General features: G+C 43.4%; 1 protein-coding gene across 3 annotated transcripts; it reads right to left on the bottom strand.

Moving 5' to 3' along the window:
* Positions 1-3579: 3579 nt before the first annotated feature.
* On the bottom strand, positions 3580-21117 carry MSL2 (MSL complex subunit 2). Of its 3 annotated transcripts, none has more exons than XM_082224743.1 (3): positions 13518-13535; positions 12113-12215; positions 3580-7319 (listed from the first exon to the last, which is right to left on the bottom strand). In XM_082224743.1, exon 3 carries the CDS (start codon positions 7237-7239, stop codon positions 5656-5658), a length of 1584 nt encoding a protein of 527 aa, XP_082080869.1. In that variant the 5' UTR covers positions 7240-7319; positions 12113-12215; positions 13518-13535; the 3' UTR covers positions 3580-5655. The 3 variants fall into 3 exon arrangements, with proteins under 3 accessions (XP_082080869.1, XP_082080868.1, XP_082080867.1); XM_082224742.1 differs by lacking the exon at positions 13518-13535 and adding an exon at positions 13327-13486; XM_082224741.1 differs by lacking the exons at positions 12113-12215; positions 13518-13535 and adding an exon at positions 20836-21117.
* Between the last annotated feature and the right edge of the window lie 141 nt (positions 21118-21258).

Genomic DNA, 21258 nt, shown 5'->3' with positions numbered 1-21258 from the left:
GCCTCCACTTGTAATGGAATTGTAAAGAGGTGCAGGAATTTTGGGTGCAAGTGTTTCAGGAACTTAGTTTCATCACAGGCCAATGGGTTCATCTCATGCCACAATTGGCCTTCCAGGCCAGTACTTAGGTACACTTATAATGGAAACACTTGTTAGCCATAATGGAAACAATTGTTAGCCATTTATTAGTGGCAGCCAGATCTCATGTGGCTAGACATTGGAAGGATCTGAAAGAGGGAAATACTGAGCATTGGTACGAAATCTGGCAAATTGTACTTCTATAAAAACTGACCCAGACAATTAGTGTGGAGAGGTCAAAAGGGATTTTAAAAATTGTTTATAAAGTAGAATAAAGTTACTCGCCTCCTTTGGCATACACTCATCTCTGGGTTCTATACTTTGACCGTTTGTCTACAGTCGTGAAAATCTCTACAAGACTCTGTTGTTGGACTGTTGAACATGTGAAGAAGAAAAATATTCAGACCGTTACCTTGTGATACTGCTTGCTCTGTTGTAGTTGCTCGGTTGTACTTACAGATTTCCTTTTGTGTTCTCCCCGTACCTGAGATATGCAATATCAGAGGGTTAATTACATGTTTGAATGTAAATTTGGGGGTTATTATCATTGTCATTATTGTTTTCATTTATATTTTCATTTTGGTGTTTATGTGAGGTCATATTGTCACTTAAGTTTTCTGAAAATTAATAAAGATGTTTATTATACTATTCTTCCTTTCTGGAAGGTATTCAACTATGTTTTGCTTAGGGTAGACTCATTGAAATTAATGAACATTCTAAGTTAGGTCCATAAAACTTAGTTGCATACCACCGGTAAGCACTTCCAAAATAAGCACTATAAAATTGCTCTATAAATCAGGTCAAGTTGGATTACTGCCTGTGACTGCACCATTAACTGCAGATAAAAAGGTAAAGGGACCCCTGACCATTAGTTCCAGTCGTGACCGACTCTGGAGTTGTGGTGCTCATCTCGCTTTATTGGCCAAGGGAGCTGGGCATACAGCTTCCGGGTCATGTGGCCAGCATAACTAAGCCGCTTCTGGCGAACCAGAGCAGCACATGGAAACACCGTTTACCTTCCTGCTGGAGTGGTACCTATTTATCTACTTGCACTTTGACGTGCTGTCAAACTGATAGGTTGGCAGGAGCAGGGACCGAGCAACGGGAGCTCACCCCGTCGCAGGGATTCGAACCGCTGACCTTCTGATTGGCAAGCCCTAGGCTTTGTGGTTTAACCCACAGCGCCACCCGTGTCCCTTTAACTGAGATGCTATTAGCTTATGATAAAGGACTTTATAAGCAAGGCTTCCAGGTTTAAATTACGGTAACTGGAGTTTCTTGTTATGACAGACCTGGGAACTGTGGTTAAACTATGGTTTCTTGGAACAAGCCAGGATAAGAAACCATGGTGTGACTCTGGCTTGTTTTAAGAAACCAGGGGTTAAGCGGTTTGTCCTTGATGGATATAACAACAGACCAGAGATTAAAAATGGAAGCAGATGCTTCACATCTCCTTGTGGCTGTGCTGCAAGAGGAGCGTTATGTGACACCAAGGCTCATCCAGGTTTATTCCTGTATGACTAAACAGTTCCATTTACACTGGACTATAGCATCTCTCAGCATCACAAACCATCAAAGAACCTAACGGAATTGGCGGCACTGCTTCGAGATGGCTGTTTTTACCTACTGAAGCATGCTCAGAGCAACTGTTGTCATAACCACTCGTAGCCTAATCTAAGATTTCTTTCTTGCCCTCCCTGCTATTTATGTACAGTGGTTGGGTAAAATGATGTTAGTTTGGAGTGAAATGCCAATATATTAGCAACACCCTGTTGTATTTTTAATTATTAAATTTCTTCAATTTCATCAAATCAGTGAAAAGATTTGGCTCAAGCAGGGGAGGTAGGTTACACTGCCCTAGAGAAAAAATTGCACCATGGAGTACGTCTCCTGGATCTACAGCTCAGATAGCAATGGGTAGCAGGTGTGCTGCGTTTGAGCAATTAGGAATGTAGCAGCGACTCTTCTTCAAGAGGGAGATTCAGCTACCATCTATAATGCCTATGTAGTCCCCTTTCTGATTTTGAAGTATTTACAATATATTAGGTAAGAGCATATTAATATAAATGCCTGCTGGATCAAACAAAAAACCCATCTCGTCCAGCAGCCTATTTTCACAAAGTGGCCAATCAGAGGGCCATGACAGCGTAACAGCATTCTCCCTACCTGGGTATCCAAGCAACTGGTACTCAAAAGCAGTGCCTGAAATGGAGGGAGTCACTGATGACCTTATCGTTCATGAATTCGTAGAAACCTCTTTTAAAGCCATGGCTACATCCTGTACTGTGTGCTGCGTAAAGAGGTACATTCTTTTGCCTGTCCTGAATCTTGATTTCTGCACAATTGGACTTCTTTTGGGATCACACAAACCTGGTCCGATACCTAAATCCAGAATTAAACATGTGTTCAAGTGCTCACAGCTGCTCCAAAGTGCCTTTTTCTGCCTTCTTCATTTGTGACTCCATGCTTGGGTTTTAGTAATTTTCCTACGTGGCATTTTCTGTAGTGCAGTGCAAGTGTTTTTTATTATGGGAAAAACACTTATGTTGTACTTTACAAACACTATTTTTCAACCAACTTTTAAAAAAAAAAAGATAATGTATATGCAAAGTAGCCCAAAGCGATCCTCTTGTTCCTTCTGGCAAATGACTATAGAAGCACCTCTTTGCTAAAGCAGTCTAGGAAGCAACATAGAAAAAATGGCACCCAAGAATAGGGATGCAAGATCATTGATTTGACAGTCCTCTTATTAACAACATGAGTTATCCCCATTGCTTTATTAAATTTTTGAAGCTGCAGGAAATTAACAAAACAACTTTTAATGAAATGAAACAAAAAGTCTCCTTTAGAAACCAAGTATTCAGAGTATTAAATGGTATCAAATTGTTTCCCTGGGTAGTTTAACAAAATAAAAATTAAAAAATGGCATTTATTAATCAGCTCAATTTTTAATACACAGTTTAAGAATGTTGGCAGTGTAGAAGAAAATTAGTTTTTAAAACAAACCTGAATTTACCACCAGCAATACATTAAAGATCTGGAATCTCCAATAAGCAGTTCCAAAGAACAGTTGATCTTAATCACCAGCTACTGGAATACTGTTTAGTATAGCTGTGAGATAGATTGAAATCATTCCCACATTTGGGGACCAAGGCATACTCATGACATATTGGAGCTCCAGAACTATACTAGTAGCAGTCTTGAAAAAAAACTTAACAGTTCTACAGACATTTGCAGAAAATACCCAGGCAGTGGGAATAGCACTCCAGGCTTTTGGTTTGTTTGATTAGTCTTCTTACAGATACTGAAATAATAATTGGATTTACACTAATAAGTAAAGGTTAGAACACTGAAGCAGATAACGGCAGATCCCATTTGGTCCACACAAAAATCACAAATATTTAACTAATTATGTTTTAATAGGACATAGTAAACCTCAAAATTAAACACAGAATTCAGGAGTTTGGGCTGGCAAAAAAAAGAGACGAGAATACTAAAGAGCATTTTCCACCATTTACTCTCATTATCAAAAATATTTTTCAACTCTTCTTGCAAAACAGAAACAAAAAAAGTACATACGGAACACGTACATCACATCCTTCTTTCTATGGCTTTAACCCCCCCCCCAAACACACACACCCTGCCCTACCCACAAAAAAGACAGGGGGGAAACAAACCAAAAAGCCAACAAAAACGCTATTTGACCACATTCACATAAAATGACACCATGGTACACTACAGAACAAAAAGGAGGCATCATCCAATTGGTGTCCAAAACCTTTTGCTTACTTTTCAGACCTAGTAACCATCATTGTACATGCTTTGTGCCCAATCCAAAGTGTCTAATGTCATAATTCCCTGGCAATGTCACTTAATGAACAACTAGATGGCAAATGCAAAGGAGTTTTAGAAATTCTGGCATCAGAAACAGGTTATTGAACTATTGTCCTTAAAATAGCAGGGTAATCTTTTCCATTCTAGTCAGCCCATAGATACGCAAATTGAGGAACTTACATGCTAGACCAGAGGTAGCCAACATGGTGACCTTCAGGTGATGTAGATCACAACTCCCATCAGCCCCAGCCAGCGTGGTCAATGGTCAGGAATGATGGGAGTTGCAATCTAACATCTGGATGCTACCACACTGGCTAACCCGGTTCTAGGCACACATCTTAACAATAGGAGGATACAAAGTGGTATATTTTCAACTTTACGGTTTGCTGTTTCTTTCATGGTATAATTGGAAATAAGCTAAAGACAAAAGCTTGTGTGTGGAGCAGAAGGTAGAACAGCTCCGATGGGCTCCAAGATTAACTTGCAACATCCACCACACCAATTCCATGCTTGGCACATCCCTGCTGTTCCAAACTTGGGCACACAGCAGCATGCTAGTCACTTTCAACCAATGCCCTGCTGTGTCTCATCTTGGTGCATCCAGCTGGTGTCTAATCCCATCCAGGACTCCACCCAGATAGTAGCAGATTTATGCAAGCAAGGCTGGGGGAAGCAGGCACTAGGATCTTGAAGTAGTAGCTGCATGGGAGGACCTCAGCAGAAAGTCAATGCCCTCACAGTGTCCTCATGCTGCTATTATTCCAAGCATGTTTGTGTGAAGCGGGAGGAGGTATGCTCTTGCCAACAGCTAAAAACTAACATATACAATGATGTCTCAGTAATTTTGGCATGAGAATTAAATTGCTTTTATTTTGTAGCTAACTAGCACATTCCAAAATATACATTACCTATTTCATAATGAACTCCACAATAATATCTTGAAGATTAGCATTTACAGTATGACACATAATGCAAAAGACTAGTGACATCAATCTGCAAATTCTTCCAAAAATAATAAAATAATAATAATAATAAGTCTTCAAAGGCTGCTTCATGACAATGGAACTTCTATTACTATTTCTGAAATATTACTCTAGAGAAAAAGAAACATATATTTGAGAATCTTGAGTGTTCAAATCTGACAGGAGGGCCCAGTTTTATAGATTTCTTTGCTTCAGGACAGCATACACTAGATGGAAAATTAAAATGACTTTAATTTTTGAACAAGTTTAAAGTGCTCAATTACTAATCTCCCTATCCACAATAGCGTGGTATTAGAAGACTGGCTGTGACATTTTTACTACAACTGCAGCATGAGCTTGATGCTGATTTCCAGCGACACTGACTCTAAACATGGGTACATAATAAATTACCACAACTGTGATGGACTGACTAGAAACCATTGCTGTATATTCAATCAATCTCTGATTAAGCACAAAGCATGAACTGGTACAAGGTCAATATTTGCCCAAAAGTAATTGTGTATTATAAATCATTTACATTAGCATTTGATCTGAAACTATGAGGTGCTGTAAGAACTAAAGACAGTTTCAGGGTAACTCCGCAATTACCGTCAAACTATTTCCCAGACACTAACACACAACATAGCAATGAAAAACACTTGATACAAGTGATCTATATGCAGGAGCTCCGGCAAGTTAAACAGAACCATAGCTGCCCTCAAAATTATAGCAGTCCCCCTACCAAAGGCAGGAGAGAAAGATCAAAAAGAAAAAAATTGACTCAGCAGTCATATCTCATGTCTATAGCTTCGTCCAAGTTCTTATCATCGTTTGTACTGGCAGCTAAAAACGTTGCTACTGGTGACCCTGTCATATTAATTACACTGGTACTTGTGCTGGCATTGCGCACAGCAATGCTTGTCACATTAATGCCCAAGGTAAGCCTAGTCTGCTCCAAGGCCTTTTCTGGCACTGCAAATGCCTCCAGTTTCTTCTCCCCATTAGCCATATATGAATTTTGGCAGCCACGGCATATGCAGTCTAAGCAAGCTTTACGGTTCGAGTAACAAGGACAGCGTTGGCCACGACATGTAAGAACACTTGGATTTTGGGTGGCTCGACCACATTTGCACCCCTTCTTTTCCTGTGGCTTTTTGTACACCGTTTTTGTTAGGCCACCTGGCACATGACTGCCAGCTCTTGATTTTTTCAGCATTCCTGTTTTGGATTTCGGGTGGGGTTTCTTGGCGGTGTGGTCTAGAGTCTTTTTCATGCCTTTATTTGCTAAGAGTACAGTTTTGCCTATTTTAGGAGCGGTGCCTCCATTTGGTACAGCTGCTACAGGCTGCAAAGACATCTTTGTATCCTGTTTCACTGTTACCGGGGCTGAGGCTCCCAACGTTGGGCCACGAAGGATGCTGGAAATGGGAAGAGGCTGAACCTTTTCACTGTCACTTTCGGAACGCGATCGCTTTCTATTTAATTTTACCGCCTTCGGTGTCACAGCTGTACATGAAATCCCATAAGGTGAAGCACCCATTGACATGAACATGCTATGGCTAGGAGGCGGAGGACAAAGCTGCAAAAAAGGGCCGTTGGATATATTGGTTTCCAAGCTATGTTGCAGATTAGGACCACAGACCTCTGTGTTGGAGTCCAAGCTCCGTAGCACTTCCTCAACACTAAGTAGAAGAGAATCACCAGGTTTGGTGGTGTCTTTGCTGAAACTGCAGGTATCACTGCTTGCCACACACAAGTCACTAGGAGAAACAGCATCACAGATAGGCTGAAGACTGCTGGAAATAGCTTCAGTTTTTACATAGTGTCCAGGGTGAAGATTGCTAGAAATATCGTCACTTTTTAAGCACTGGCCAGGCTGAAGATTGCTAGAATTATCGTCAGTTTCTATGCACAGTGCAGGGCTACATACATCAACTGTATTTGCTTGTTCAGGAGAAGGAATATTTGCTCCAATTTTATCTACTGACAGCCCATTGCAATTGGGCAACCCATTAATAGTGGAGCCTTTCACATCAGACTCCTGTGTGCTTTCAGGAACAGAAGAATGGCATGCTGGAGGCTCATGAGCATGCTCTGAGGTTGAAGGTGATGGGGAAGGTGTGATACACAATGCAACGGCTTCATCAGATGTTTCTTCTGTATCTTCATGGAGTGCAGCGCCATCTTTAAGCAAAGTCAATAGATCTGGAGAAGTCTCAGCAGCTTTTTTAATATCCCGTGCTAGTGGTGTTTGTGTAATGTACTCACATAGTTTTTTATAGCAATTCACTAGAATGCTTAACTGTTTATTTTCTTCAAACTGCTCATAGTCCTTGCACCAACTACACGATGGTTTCATCATCATCTTCTGGCCCTTACAGGTTTTGCATACATAATGCTGGCATGTGGAATTGGTGGGTGCAATTGGATCTTGCAGCAGATCTCCTAAAATGAAAAGGAAAAAGAAGTATTTTAAAAACAGATCTGTCACCAAACAAATATTCTCACTCTCAGTGCTCCACCATATTCACTTGGGTTTGTTACAATTAAAGCAAAGCCCAGGAGATTCTATACTTCTGCAATCATTGACAAATATTTGCTCATATTACAGAATTCTTGCAACCATCGGCAAATGACTGATCAAATCCTGCTCCTCCCATGTATTCTCTGGTAGTTGCACCAAACTAGTGCTTACTAGAGTGGTATAAGCCCTTGAAAAATGCCCTGCACTTTTTTGGGCAAGGCACTGTAAATTCTTTGGCAAAAATTAAGTAATTGCAGCAAGGTGGCACAACTCTTTTAATATACTTATACCTTGGCAGCAGAAATGTACCTGCCCCTGCTGGAGAACTGAAAGTTTTTTGAATTAAGAATTTCACTGACTTTCACCAATCCTATTTTCAAATGGGAAAGGAAAAACACAACATTGAGTCACAAGTAAGAAAAGAAGAACAGAGGGCTACTTCCCACATTAGTTTTGTCAACAGAGATTAACAATTGGGTGATTTACATATGTTTTTTAAATCACTTTTTTCAAACATCAATTATAAAAATAGCACAAAGAATACAAGGTCTGTCCATCATCACTTCCACATCTTCCTTCACTCAATCACTAACTTGCAGCTCAAAAACCAGGAGACAGTAAGAAAGAGATTACCGCACGCATCTGAAAAGCTATCAGATGTATCGGCTTTTCAATACTTTCAACATGTCAACCAAAAGATACCTGCACCTGCTATTTAATACTTTAGTTATAGTTGTGATATAAAGCTGAAACGTTCTCATAAATTCTTCACATGGAGCTTTGCTATGTGCTATGCTTACCCCATGAGTGCAGTCCCACCATGCAAGGCTGCTCTAGCTGATGAGAGTTCCAACGGGTCCACAACAAGGGGACAGAGAGTTGGAAGGGACAGAAATCACACAAACAGTGTAGGATGAATTGTTGCTCTTTCTTCACTTAGTGGCTAAGTTCCACAGTTTGTCTCTCTTCTAACCATATCATAGGGATATGTAGTAAGCAGCTAAGAAGAGAGGAAAAAGGCAGAGGAGAGGAGAGACAGAAAGAGCCAGTAGTATCTACGGTACCTTCAAAAAGAAATTACCATCCCCTCTAATGTTGCTCTCTGCCTCTTGGCAGGGAATCCTTCAGAATACTGTACAAAAAGAGCTCACATGTGACAAGTATAATGTGTAGCTAGGCAATTAATATTAAACAAACAATAAGAAATAGCAGTCATCTGAGCAAAATGATAAAAGATGCTTGAAAATGGCCTGTGTGTATCATATAGTGTGTGTTCTCTCGCTCTCTCTCTCTCTCTCTCTCTCTCTCTCACACACACACACACACAGATATACAGAACTTGATGGTGCAAGTCAAAGGACCTGAAACCCTTCCTCAGAAAATACAACAAAGGCAGTTACCTATTCTGTATCAAAGAAAGGAAGAAAAATAAACAATAAATGAAACTGCAAGTTATTAAATTGAGAAAAGCTTGAAATAAAAGAAGCAGCAGGCTAAGAAAAATTGCAAGTTTACGCACAAAAATCAATTAGGGACAATTCAGTCTCCTGCTGCATCCTCCCTCCTGTGCACACACAGCTTGAACATGTGCATTTCTGCACATAGGAACAGACGATCATCCACTATGTTATTAATTTAAGGGAAAACAGTACATTTACTAAATGCCAACAGTAAGTTGAGCAATATAATTATTAAAGAAAGCCGGCTTATTAGCATCTTGCAATGCCGGAGCCCAATCTCCATCCCAGTTTACTACATATATAAAAGTATAACCACCACAAAAGTAGTAGAGATTTTGTGAACAAAGATACAGATAAGCTCTATACCTAACTTTTCTAAGAGCATAAATGAGCTGGAAGCAATCTTAGACAATACTACTATTAATGACTCACTGAATTACAAACAACAAAACCCTGCTAATTGAGAGTTGAAATTTTAATGAAGGCAAATCAACTCTCAACTTAACACACTTAAGGGCAACCTGTGGACCACAGGTTATCATCATGAATCTTCTTCTGCTGTTATTTAACCAAATTTGCTGCTCCGCAGCCAATATAACCTTTAAATATGCTGTGATGTTGCCAATTATTACCCCAACCAACTATCCACTGATTTTAACTGCCCACTGCCTTTATTTGATCCAGCACTATTTCCTGCTGCCAACCAGAGTGCATGTGATAGAGTGTCTACATCAGGGTAGTCCAATTTTTCATACCAAGTCAGTTGCAAGCGTACTTTTGACACAGAACCCGCAGGCTGTGCACGGGGGTGGGAGAGACAAAAAATGTACACACACACACATACACAGACACCCTAGGCCCTCACGTTGCATTCCCTTAGCCAGCTAAGCAAGGCTTTGGGAAGGAGACTCAAGGCTCTATGGCAGGGCCCTAGAATCCCATACCTCCTTCCCAAAGCTCGGAAAGTGAAAACTAAGCTTTGGGAAGGAGGCAGGTGTACTCTAGGACCCTGTCAGAGTCTGCACACCTTCCCAAAGCCCAATGCCTCTTTACCTAGCTTTGGAAAGGCAGTGGGGAGTCTTTTCTGGGGGTAGGGTTGTCAAATGTTGTTGAGGACTGCCAATAAAAGGCTTTGAGGGTCACATGAGGCCCTCAGGCCATGGGATAGACCACCCTGGTCTACATGGTGGTCTACCAAACACGCTCTATGGTCAGACATTACAGCTGACTCAAGATTCCAACAGTTATTGAGGACAAACTAGGGAGCTATGCCACATTGTAGTTCCCCAGTGGGTGCTTACAGTGGGTGCTGTCCCATCATGCATCCCACCAAGATAATCTGGTTTAGGAACATGTGCAGAGGAGGTTGACCAAGATGAACAAGCCTTATGAGGAACAGATGAGGGAGTTGGGTACATTTAGCCTGGAAAAGAGGAGGTTGAGAGGGGACATGATAGCCATCTTCAAATAACTAAAGTGCTGTCACATAAAGGATGGAGCAAATGCCCACAAGAGGTGGATATAGTGTTGGATCAATCCATCAACCTCTGATGGATGATTTAGAAGGATTGGGTCCGGCATCACTTTTGCTGTGTGTGTGTGCCTGTATTTATACTCAGCAGAGTTACATCTCAATGCAGCTCCTTCCTTGGAAGTGTTTTCAGGGTTGAAGGTACACACAGTAGGTAATAAACAGTCATGGATGCTATAAAGATTCAGTCAAGTGTAGAAGTTTACTTGACAGGTAAAAAAGCATATTGGTAGCAAATATATATAGACATTCACCACTGCTGTGGTCAAGGCATGCTTAGAGTCCAACAAGAGTCCAAGACTCTCTCTCTCTGTTTCTCTCACCACAAGACACAAGCAAGAGACTCACAGCAAGTTACAAGTTACACAGAACCATAGTTATCAGTACTTGCTGTCATACCGTGCATGTCCAAAGAACAGTTCCCACAAAAAATATCCTTGCATCAAAACAATCTCAGACTTCTGCTGCTTCTTGAAACGACTTATCTGTTTCTGGAACAAATGATTCTCTCTCTCTCTCTCTCTCTCTCTCACACACACACACACAGAGAGAGAGAGAGAGAGAGAGAGAATATCCAACATATGGATGCCCCTTCCTTGGAGTTTTTAAAGCAGAGGTTGGCTGATCATCTGCCAGGTATGATTTAGTTATGTATGACTGCACTAGATGACCTTCAGGGTCCCTTCCAACTCTACAATTCTATGTCACAACATCAATTAGCCAGCTTCTAAGGAAAGAAACATGAGTGCACTCTAACTGTGCTCCCAGTTCTTTATTTTCTGTCTTTGCAGTCCGGCTTGAACTCAAGCCAGGTTGCAAAGGAAGATCCCTTTGCAAGCATGGACTGGCTACATTGGGATGTTCAATTAGAAACTTTTTCATTCAGTTGATTCCTGCAAAGTTGCTGCCCCTGCCAATTACTGCTTATAGCTGCAGCCTCCCTCAGTGTACTTTAAGACTCCTGATTGTCCCCTTGACTTTACCGTATTTTTCGCCCCATAAGACGCACCGGCCCATAAGACGCACCTAGATTTTAGGGGGGGAAATAAAGGGGAAAAAAATTATTTCCCCCCCAGGTGCGCTGCACTACACCAGAAGCTTGGGGCGTGCGGAGCTCAGCGCGCCCCAAGCTTCTGCGTGCCGGCAAGGTCTCCGCTAGCGTGGGAGAGCCGGGCGCCTCTCCCAGGGCTAGCAGACCCCTGCGCTAATCCAGAAGCTTGGGTAAGCTGAGGTCAGCGCGCCCCAAGCTTCTGCGTGCCGGCAAGCAGTCCACTGCCGCCCCAAGCCTCCCGCACCCGGCAGGAGGTCCCGCCAGGTGCGCGAGGCTTGGGGCGGCAGCGGACTGCTTGCGCGCACCTAGAAGCTTGGGGCGTGCTGAGCTCAGCGCGCCCCAAGCTTCTGCATGCCGGCAAGCAGTCCGCTGCCGCCCCAAGCCTCCCGCACCCGGCAGGAGGTCCCGCCGGGTGCGCGAGGCTTGGGGCGGCAGCGGACTGCTTGCGCGCACCTAGAAGCTTGGGGCGTGCTGAGCTCAGCGCCCCCAAGCTTCTAGGTGCGCGCAAGCAGTCCGCTGCCGCCCCAAGCCTCGCGCACCTGGTGGGACCTCCTGCCGGGCGCGCGAGGCTTGCAGGCATTCGCCCCATAAGACGCACCCCGATTTCCCCTTCATTTTTGGAGGGGAAAAAGTGCGTCTTATGGGGCGAAAAATACGGTACTTTCCCCATACCTGCTGTCAGTTAGGCTTGGTTTTCAGGAAATGGCCTCACAAGCCAATAGCACCCCTGCTAGATCTAATCTGGCTACCAGGTTGGAGGTTCCCCATCACTGACCTAAAAGCAGACTGAAGGAATGATGTGTGAAATTTTGTTTCAGTACACTGTATCAAAGTTAAGTTGGAACTTTAATAAAAAGCTGAAAGCATATAAATCAAGTAAGGACACCAGACACTTTCTGGCCCAAAACATACATTTCTCAGGGCCTTTCTCAGAGGAAGCTGTGAGCATAGCAGTATTCCACTCAAAGAGGAGAAAGGGATTTGAGACTGCCATCACTATGATCTGAGCACTTCTACATACTGAGGAGCTGACTTGCGAGAGAATTCCTAAAAAGGGTAGCAGGAGGGGAACTAATGGAAAGTGAGGAAGTGAAAGAAATGGAGCTGGCAACTGTTAAGGAAAAGAAGTCTTAAAATCGGTAGTAAGATTCAGTGCAGGACAACCACATTTAGTATCAAGCATCTCCTAAAAATATATTATATAGTTTTCTATGCAGATTCTAATTCTGGTTGTAAAAATGATCCTTATTCTGGTTATAAACTTTGAGTCCTGAATAAAAGCATTTTACAAAGTTGAGACTGGAAAAAGTCAAGTTGAAAAGAAATGTGAGAGCCGCAAGCCTAGCGGACAGGGAAAGTGAAGATCTAGGAGTAAGGGTAGGCACCCTTCAGACTTGCCTTATCAACTTTGGTTTTTTACTAGAATTCTAACAGCTACCAAGTGGATCCATTTGCAAAAGATATACACTTAGAATGGAAATATTCTGAGTTCAAGTTTGTTTTGAGTACCAAAACTGAATTCAGCTCACAATCCTATGCAATAATTGATTCTAATTACCCCACCACTCGATTTTTCTTCATTTCAGCAGTATAATTTGGGGGGGGGGTCATTTTGCTGTTGCCATTGTTAAATGACGGAGTCAGAAATCCTTACCAATATACTGTGTCATCCAAATATTTTACAGTAGATCTGGATTTACCTTCTGCCTACTCTGGCAGTACAGAAATCCCCCTCTCAATTGCTGCTCAAGGGACTATTTTGTTTTGAAGCCTTCAGCAGACACTGACCAACCATGCAATAAAAGATGGATTTTCCTCTAAAACTACAATATTGATGGAAAATATCGCACCATATCTTACATCACATGAAACAAAAGGAAAGCTACCTATTATGCATGCCATCCCCCTAGTTGCTCATACAGTATTGTTTTCTTTTAGCTTGAAGTTTTATAGATTCCAGGCTTTGTTAAAAACTGATACCAATGTGAGAACATCGGCTTCCTCAAACACTACTTTAAAACTTCTCTAGAGCAATAAACTTTCCTCCATTTGCCCCATTTGATTGAAACAGGTCCACCAGTAAACCTCCTTGTGCAGGATAATGTGATATTATGAAGTTATAGCCCTGCTGCAACTAACACAATGGGTTTTGCAGCATGATTGAACTGTCATGTTTGCGTAGCCATGTATTGGAACAATGTAGCAACTGATGCTACATCACCACAAAACTGACACTGTTGCAACTATGACACTGAAAGGTTAATAAGCTAGGGAATAGCAGTCACTAGGTTAATTTGGATCCTCCCCACTGTCTGAGGTCACATTTCCACTCACAGGCAGTGGCGTAGCGTGGGTTCTCAGCATCCGGAACAAGGCAAGTAATTTGCGCCCCCTAACCCGTGGATTTTAGCACTCGAATCTCTTCTGCGCCCCCCCCCCAGATATTGCGCCAGGTGCACCCCCCACGCTACGCCACTGCTCCCACCACAAGTCTTCAGGACAGCCATCCGAAGACTGGCGCGGGGAGAAGGTCTCTCCGCCCCACCGCCAGGCTTCGGAGGAGCCTTCCGAAGGCTGGCGGTGGGGCGGAGAGCCCTCCTCCCGCCGCCAGCCTTCGGAGCATCCTTCCGAAGCCTGGCGGCGGGAGGAGGTCTCTCCACCCCACCGCCAGGCTTCGGAGGAGGTCCGAGGACAGTGGGGAAGATGCGCTGCGCTTCCCCGCTGTCCCGGAGATTTCCCTATGGACTTTCGTCTTGCGAAGGGCCAGCCAAACGCGCCCCCCCAATGTTGCGCCCGGTGCGGCTGGCACCCCTGGCACCCCCCACGCTACGCCACTGCTCACAGGGGAAAAAAGGTGTCATATCTACTACATTCAATGAACAGCCCTCAACACAAATCTGACACTGCCCTCCTCTCACACATTGCAGCACAGGATTCCAACCAGTTCATTTAGCAACCACAACACAGAACCAGCAGTGTATGAGGTGCATTAGATCTGGGGATCAAGATGCCCAACATGTGCCTACATCACTCTGCCCTCACACATATAATATGCAGTAGATTAGGAGTGTTATGGTGCAGCTCCACATAGGCCATATTACTCTAAATCCAAAATATATTTTAGGCAATTGTCTCTAATCTTCCATTCTGTGTAAAAGTTTTTTTTCCAGTCACCAATTGAAGCAAACTCTCAAGAACAAAATAAGTACACCACCAGTCTTTTTAAAGACATCACAGATTAACCATGTATTCACTTAGAAACAAAGCTATGTTCATATGCTGCAAATCAGGCAACTGACACACTGGTCCTGTTCACAGGTCACAATAAACAGTTAAATCATGGCTTATTGTGAAGGGTAAGCTAAAAACAAACCTTAACTTTTAGTTGTGTCTTATTTGGAGAGACACAAACCATGAATTCTTGTTCAGATGTAATGTTAATCTAAGTCTTGTGGTTTGTTTCTACAGCAGGGTTTCCATTGTTGCATTGGATTCCACTGTTGTGCAACACTGCATACAGCCTCATAATTCCAAATATAAAATATTGCCCTTTGAGTGCTAAAAAAATAAGTTCTCTCCCCTACAGGAAGACATACAGTTGTACCAAATGACAAACAAAACTGTTCATTTCACAGAGAGGAGCACATTCTTTGATTCTGTATTAATAAAATTTATATCCTGCTTAATCAATGTGTGTTTCTGTAACAATAATGGCCTTTGAAATTTGGTTCTAACATGCCATCAAATCCATTCACCTTACATTTTAAACTGCATCCAAATCTCTATGACATACCATGCATCCTAGGCAGATACTTATGGATTAGCACTTCCTGAACCCATGTTTGAAGTGATGATTTGCAGAAGAGTCATTATTTCATCTTGGACTTTGTTCAGTACCAGGTTAACTATCATAAAAATATTGTTTGTGTATGAACAGTCATTGTAAACTAGGGAAGAGCTGGTATTCAACACATTTTTTTTACCAATCAGTCCCAAGCAGAGGGTCTTCTCAGTAGTGGTGCCCTCCCTTTGGAACACCGTCCCATCAGATGTCAAGGAGATAAAAAACTATGCAACACCCAAATAACTACGCAACACCCAAAAGCAGCCCTGTATTGGGAGGTTTTTAAGGTTTGATGTTTTATTATGTTTTTTATGTGTTAGAAGCCACCCCCAGTGGCTGAGGCAACCCAGTAAGATGGGTGAGGTTTAAATATTATTATTATTATTAAGCAATTATGGCTATGCTATCATACAAATTATCAGTTCTTCCAGTTCTAAGAATTATGTCTAATTTAATTTCATTAATAAAAATCAGTGTATTTCTATTTACTACCAGAATGTCCAGCTCCAACACAAATATCTTTTCCTTGCTAGTGTTTCCAACTTAATTACTTTGAAACCATCTGGAACAAAAGGGAAAATGTGTTAACAGACCTGAAAAAGGAGATACCTGGGAACTTTCTTATTGGCAGCAGGCCCAGGGGCCACTCACTTGGGGTCCCTTCCAACTCTATGATTCTAGGAGAACCAAAACACCTCAAACTGTTATTCCTCTGTCCTATAGCAAAGGTCCCTCCAGTCTATGGGCCAAATGTGGTCCCTCGGTCCCATCTATCAGGTCCTCAATCCTGACCCTTTGCCACTGGCGTGGACTAGAAGAAATAACATGGCATAAAAACATGGAAGCTATGTTTAACATAGTGAGCATTACTGCAAGTATATAGCAGTTGAAACTGCCCTTTTAAAGCAACCACAATAAAAGGAGACCACATAGGATTTTGACGAACAGTGAAAAGCGTGATCCAGTTAAACTAGATCCTGTCAGCAACATCAAACAGAATGTTCATACTGATTCCAAAATTGAAGCATTTAAAGTTTAGTAAGCAATCCTACAGTAGATAGAGAATAAAATTTACTTTCAGAAAAGACCACAGAGCATTTGGTTTACAATGGAAAAAGTAATTTTCTACAATCAAATTCAAGCCAGCTGTTTCTGCATCAAGCAATGGAGTAACAGAATCTCAGTAAATCAAAATACACCATGTATTCCAGTCAGGGACGGAGCTACCTGCCCCAGCACCCGAAGAGGCGCGGGAACGGAGCTAGCCGGCCTGTGGAGGCAGGGCTAGCTGCCTGCATGGCAAGCATCTCTAGCTGCCCACGCAGAGAGCGTGAGAGGGGCACCGCTAGCCACCCACCGGGAGAGTGCGGGTGGCACTGCTAGCTGCCCACGCAGTGAGCATGGGGGAATGGCATGGCGATATCACCCACCCTCATGGTTGACTCCCGGTGCGTACCACACACCCCGCACCCACCTTCCTTCGCCAGTGATTCCAGTCAGGGTTATTGCTAACCTACATAGGTCTGGTCTTGTGCTTTTAGTCATACCTCAGGTTGAAATTGCTTCAGGTTGAGCATTTTCGGGTTGCGTTCCGCAGCGACCCAGAAGTAATGGAACACGTTACTTCCAGGTTTCGCCGCTCACGCATGCACTCAAAATGACGTCACGTGCATGCGCAGAAGCAGTGAATCGCGACCTGCGCACGTGTAGACACGGGTTGCATTCGCTTCAGGATATGAACGGGGCTCCTGAACGGATCCCATTCACATCCAGAGGTACCACTGTATATTCATTTCCAATAGGTTTGTGCCAGCAAGAGCACCTGAACCCACAGAAACAAAAACTGGATGTCTAGAAGAGTTTTTCTTGCTCTCAGATCAATTTCTCTTTGCTCTCTGGCATCTACCAAAAGTTTAAACATGCCCCTCCCATCTCATTGGTCACTCTCCCTTCCCTTCTCAGGCTATCCACAAAATGATGGAACAGTGAACTGTGGTGGATGTGCCATCATGGAACAAAAATAAGGCTCCATTGCAAGAATCATTTTTTACAAGATATGCCCTTTGGAGAACTAGATAGCTCAATTGGTTAGAGCATGATGCCAAGGTTGCAGGTTCAAGCCCCATATGAGACTACTGCATATTCCTGCATTGCAGGGGATTAGACTAGATGATCGTCAGGGTCCCTTCCAACTCTACAATTCTATATTCCATGCAGCACTGATTCTATGATTCTATGTTGGCATCTGTCTGTCTCAAAAGACAATGGGGTGTGACTCCAGGGATGAAGTCAAACCACTGCATTAGTAGCACTGAAGTGACCTCCCCAGGCGCAAGCCTGGGCAGTGTGTATGGAGGTCCTGGGCTGCCCAGACGACAAGACCCCCATCTAGGCCTCATTGATGTGGTCGAAAGAAAAGTAAAGCAATAAGATTGGCACCAGCTTGGCTGCAGGAGTTGCCAGAAGGAGGCATACAAAACACCATCCAACTGTCTTATTAGAGACTCCACTCTGGATTTGTGTATTGTTTACTTCTTAGCCTTTTCTTCTCCCAAAGATATCCCTATGAAACATCATTAAATTACAGCCGATATTGGTTTCTACTGATTGCACTGTAAAAACCAACTATCTAGTGCTTGCCAGAGCTACCATGGGACATGGATTTGTTCTGAAGATCTCCATTTTCTACCATGGTGGCAGTGACAAGCACTGGATCTGTGTAGGCCCTTCTTCATGTGCCTCCACCACAAGAGGTCTGGAGAGTGGCAACACAAGAATGGGCCTTTTTTCCAGTGGTTCCCTGTTTGTGGAATGCTCTCCCCAGTGAGGTTCACCTGGCACCTTCATTATAGACCTTTAGGCGCCAGGCAAAAACATTCATCTTTAACCAGGGCTTTGACTGACTGACATCCAATGCCGTTTTAAAATGGGGGGGGGGGGGTATTCATTTTTTTGTTTTTATTTTGATTATGTATTTTGTGTTCTTACATTGTGATTTTATCTTGTGAACCGCTCTGAGACCTGCAAGTATATATACAGATGCTAATAATAATAATATTCTTATAGATCAATCCAAGAAGACATATATCATCCATCATTTGATGGTGTCCTAGGGGAAGCTCCATGTAAAAATCATGAAAATACAAGAGGATCTGTTTTTAATCCAATTTCCATGTTTTCTCTTTTTCCATGCCCCACAGCAGCTATTTTGAGACTAGTGCCCACAAAATTCTCTCAGGATTCCACATACCCACAAGTCTAAAAGGTTGAGGATCACTGACCCATGTGCTAGCTTTGCCAGATTTTCTCACCAATGTATCAGTTGTGTCAAATGCCAGCCCTATCACAAGGTTGAATCAGTTGCCTCAGGTACAAAGAGTTCCATGGACATAATGAAAAGGACAGGTATTTAACCATATAGGGTGAAATCCAACATAGCATTATGGCAATCATTCTGCCAGTACAATTATTTCTGCTCGTGCAACAAAATGTTCTTCCCCCCTCTCCTCCCACCACACAACCCTGAAACCTGCTCTAGGTGTTCCAACCCTCTGAAGCAAAAGGGGGGGGGGATTGCCACTACACAAGCATAAATCCTTGTACTGACAGGACATGTTAGTAGAAAATCACCCATATTATTCCTTTTTCACAACAGAGTTTAAACACAGAACTTATGTTAAACTTTGTTTAATTCAATGTAAACCAATGGCTTTAATAGAATGCTTGATCATAGCGATAAGAAATGGATGTGTCGATTAAGTTTGGGAATGACAAGTTATGCACTGCAGAGGACTAGGAGCTACAGTGGTGCCCCGCAAGACGAATGCCTCGCAAGACGGAAAACTCGCTAGACGAAAGAGTTTTCCGTTTTGGAGGTGCTTCGCAAAACACATCTCCTATGGGCTTGCTTCGCAAGACGAAAATGTCTTGCAAGTTCCTGCGGTTTTTTTTCCTCCCCCCCCTTTTTCTAAGGCGCTAAGCCGCTTATCAGCTGATCCGATAAGCCGATAAAAGCCGCTAATAGTGCTAATCCGTCAATGGGCTTGCTTCGCAAGACGAAAAAACCGCTAGACGAAGAGAATCACAGAACGGATTATTTTCGTCTTGCGAGGCACTACTGTACCTGAATTCTCTGTCTGAGATGCCATGGTGCCTTGGGTCAGCTCCACTCACTTATTCACTGGAGATGAACTTCAGAAGTTATGTTTTATTTTAAATTAATACCTTCAATGTAATTGATATTTTTTTTAAAAAATGGAATATGTGAATAAAGAGCTAAGGACCTGACACACAGTCTAAAATTTGTTCCCTCTTGCAAAAAGCAATCTCACAAACTCTGTTCTAAAAGGTAGCAGTTAAAATATTTAACCTATTTCTGCTAATTTTGAGATGCAATGACCAGAAGATATCAGAACATTGATAAAGAGTGATTAAAGAATATGTTACAATGTCCCTATGCAATTTAAGACTGTTTGCATTTTTTGAAGTCTGTACTCCTATGCTCAACCTTACAATGCAATACTCTGGTTAGAGTGTTTCTTCACGAGAACGTCTGTTATCCAACTATCAAAACAAACTGAACACCATCAGTACAGGAATGACCTTATCCCTCCCTCACAGTATACAACATTTTCCCTCAAGCTCTACTGCCTTGTTCACCAACTCAGCGAACATTTTATATATATATAACATTATATATATATAACATTTTATATATATATATATATATATATATATATATATATATATATTTATATATATATATATATATATATACACAAACACACATTACATATTTAGCTTCCCAAATGCACTACTGCCAAAACTTTTAACTTCACAGAGTAACAGACCGACTATACACATATGCAAAACATTCTCATCCTCAGTCTAAACTTATGCCACACTAAAAGTGTTCGCCTGATATCCTATGCACGCCTACTTGGCAGTACAGGACCATAATAAAGCTATAAAGCTTACTTTCAAGTAAGTATACACAGTTGGTCTTTAAGGTGTTAGCCAAAAAAAAAAAAAAAAAAGGTTTGTCCTAACAAATCAACATAGGGTATTCCGCTTGAGCGAACAGGCAAAGTATGGAACCCCATTAGGAAGAGTTATAAAAAGATCAAAGTTTTCAGAAGCCCATCTCGTCCACAGAGCGGCATCTCGTCCACAGAGCGGCAAAGGAGGGACATGTGACTCGGGTTCTTGTTGTTGTCTGTGTCCCAAGGTGTCCCTGTCAGTGACAGCATTTACTCAAGGAGCCGACAAGCCCATTTCCCGGTCAGTTTCAAGGAGGCCGGGCGGGGGGAAGCGCGGAGAGGGGACTTTCACAACTCTCGGGCAGGAAGAGCGAGTCGCCCTGCGGGGCGCGCGCGCCTCTCGGCTGCCAAGCGAGGTTTACCCGAAAAGGCGGCGGAGGCTTTGCTCCCTGCCCATTTCCAAGTGGGTGTAGCGAGTGAGGCGAGCCCGAGCCAAAGGGACGGACGGAGGGAGGGAAAAGGAGGGTGCCGGCTCGCCCGCGGCCCAGAACAATAGAAAGCGCCTCACTCACCGCACACACAGCAAGAGAGCGACTGCCGGAAGTAGGGCAGCAGCTTGCCGATCTCGGCCAGGCACTGCGGGTCCTCTCCGGGGCCGTAGTTGAGCACCAGGCGACTGGCGGAGATGTACAGGGCTGTAGCATTCACCGGGTTCATCGCAGACGCTGAGGCCGACGGCTCCGGGCTGAGAAGAAAGCGCGGCTCCGCGCCCGGGCAGGGCAGGCAGGCCGAGGGGCGGCTGCGCTCCTAGCCCCGCATCGAAGCGCCCTCACAGCCAGGGCCGGAGCCGGGGCCTGCTGCTCCTCCTCCTCCTCGCCGCCACCTCCCCCGCCGCAGCTCCTCTTCGCGCCGAGCGGCGGCGGCCCAGGCGGCTACTCCAGGCGGCCGGCCATGCCGGCCTTGCTCGCTCGCCCTCCCGGGGCGCCTCAGGCGGA

This window comes from Podarcis vaucheri (genome assembly GCF_965113315.1).
Source record: "Podarcis vaucheri genome assembly, chromosome: 5".
Taxonomy (NCBI): Eukaryota; Metazoa; Chordata; class Lepidosauria; order Squamata; family Lacertidae; genus Podarcis; species Podarcis vaucheri.
Note: the sequence above shows the minus strand (reverse complement) of the source record. Positions and strands in the feature narration are given on the sequence as shown.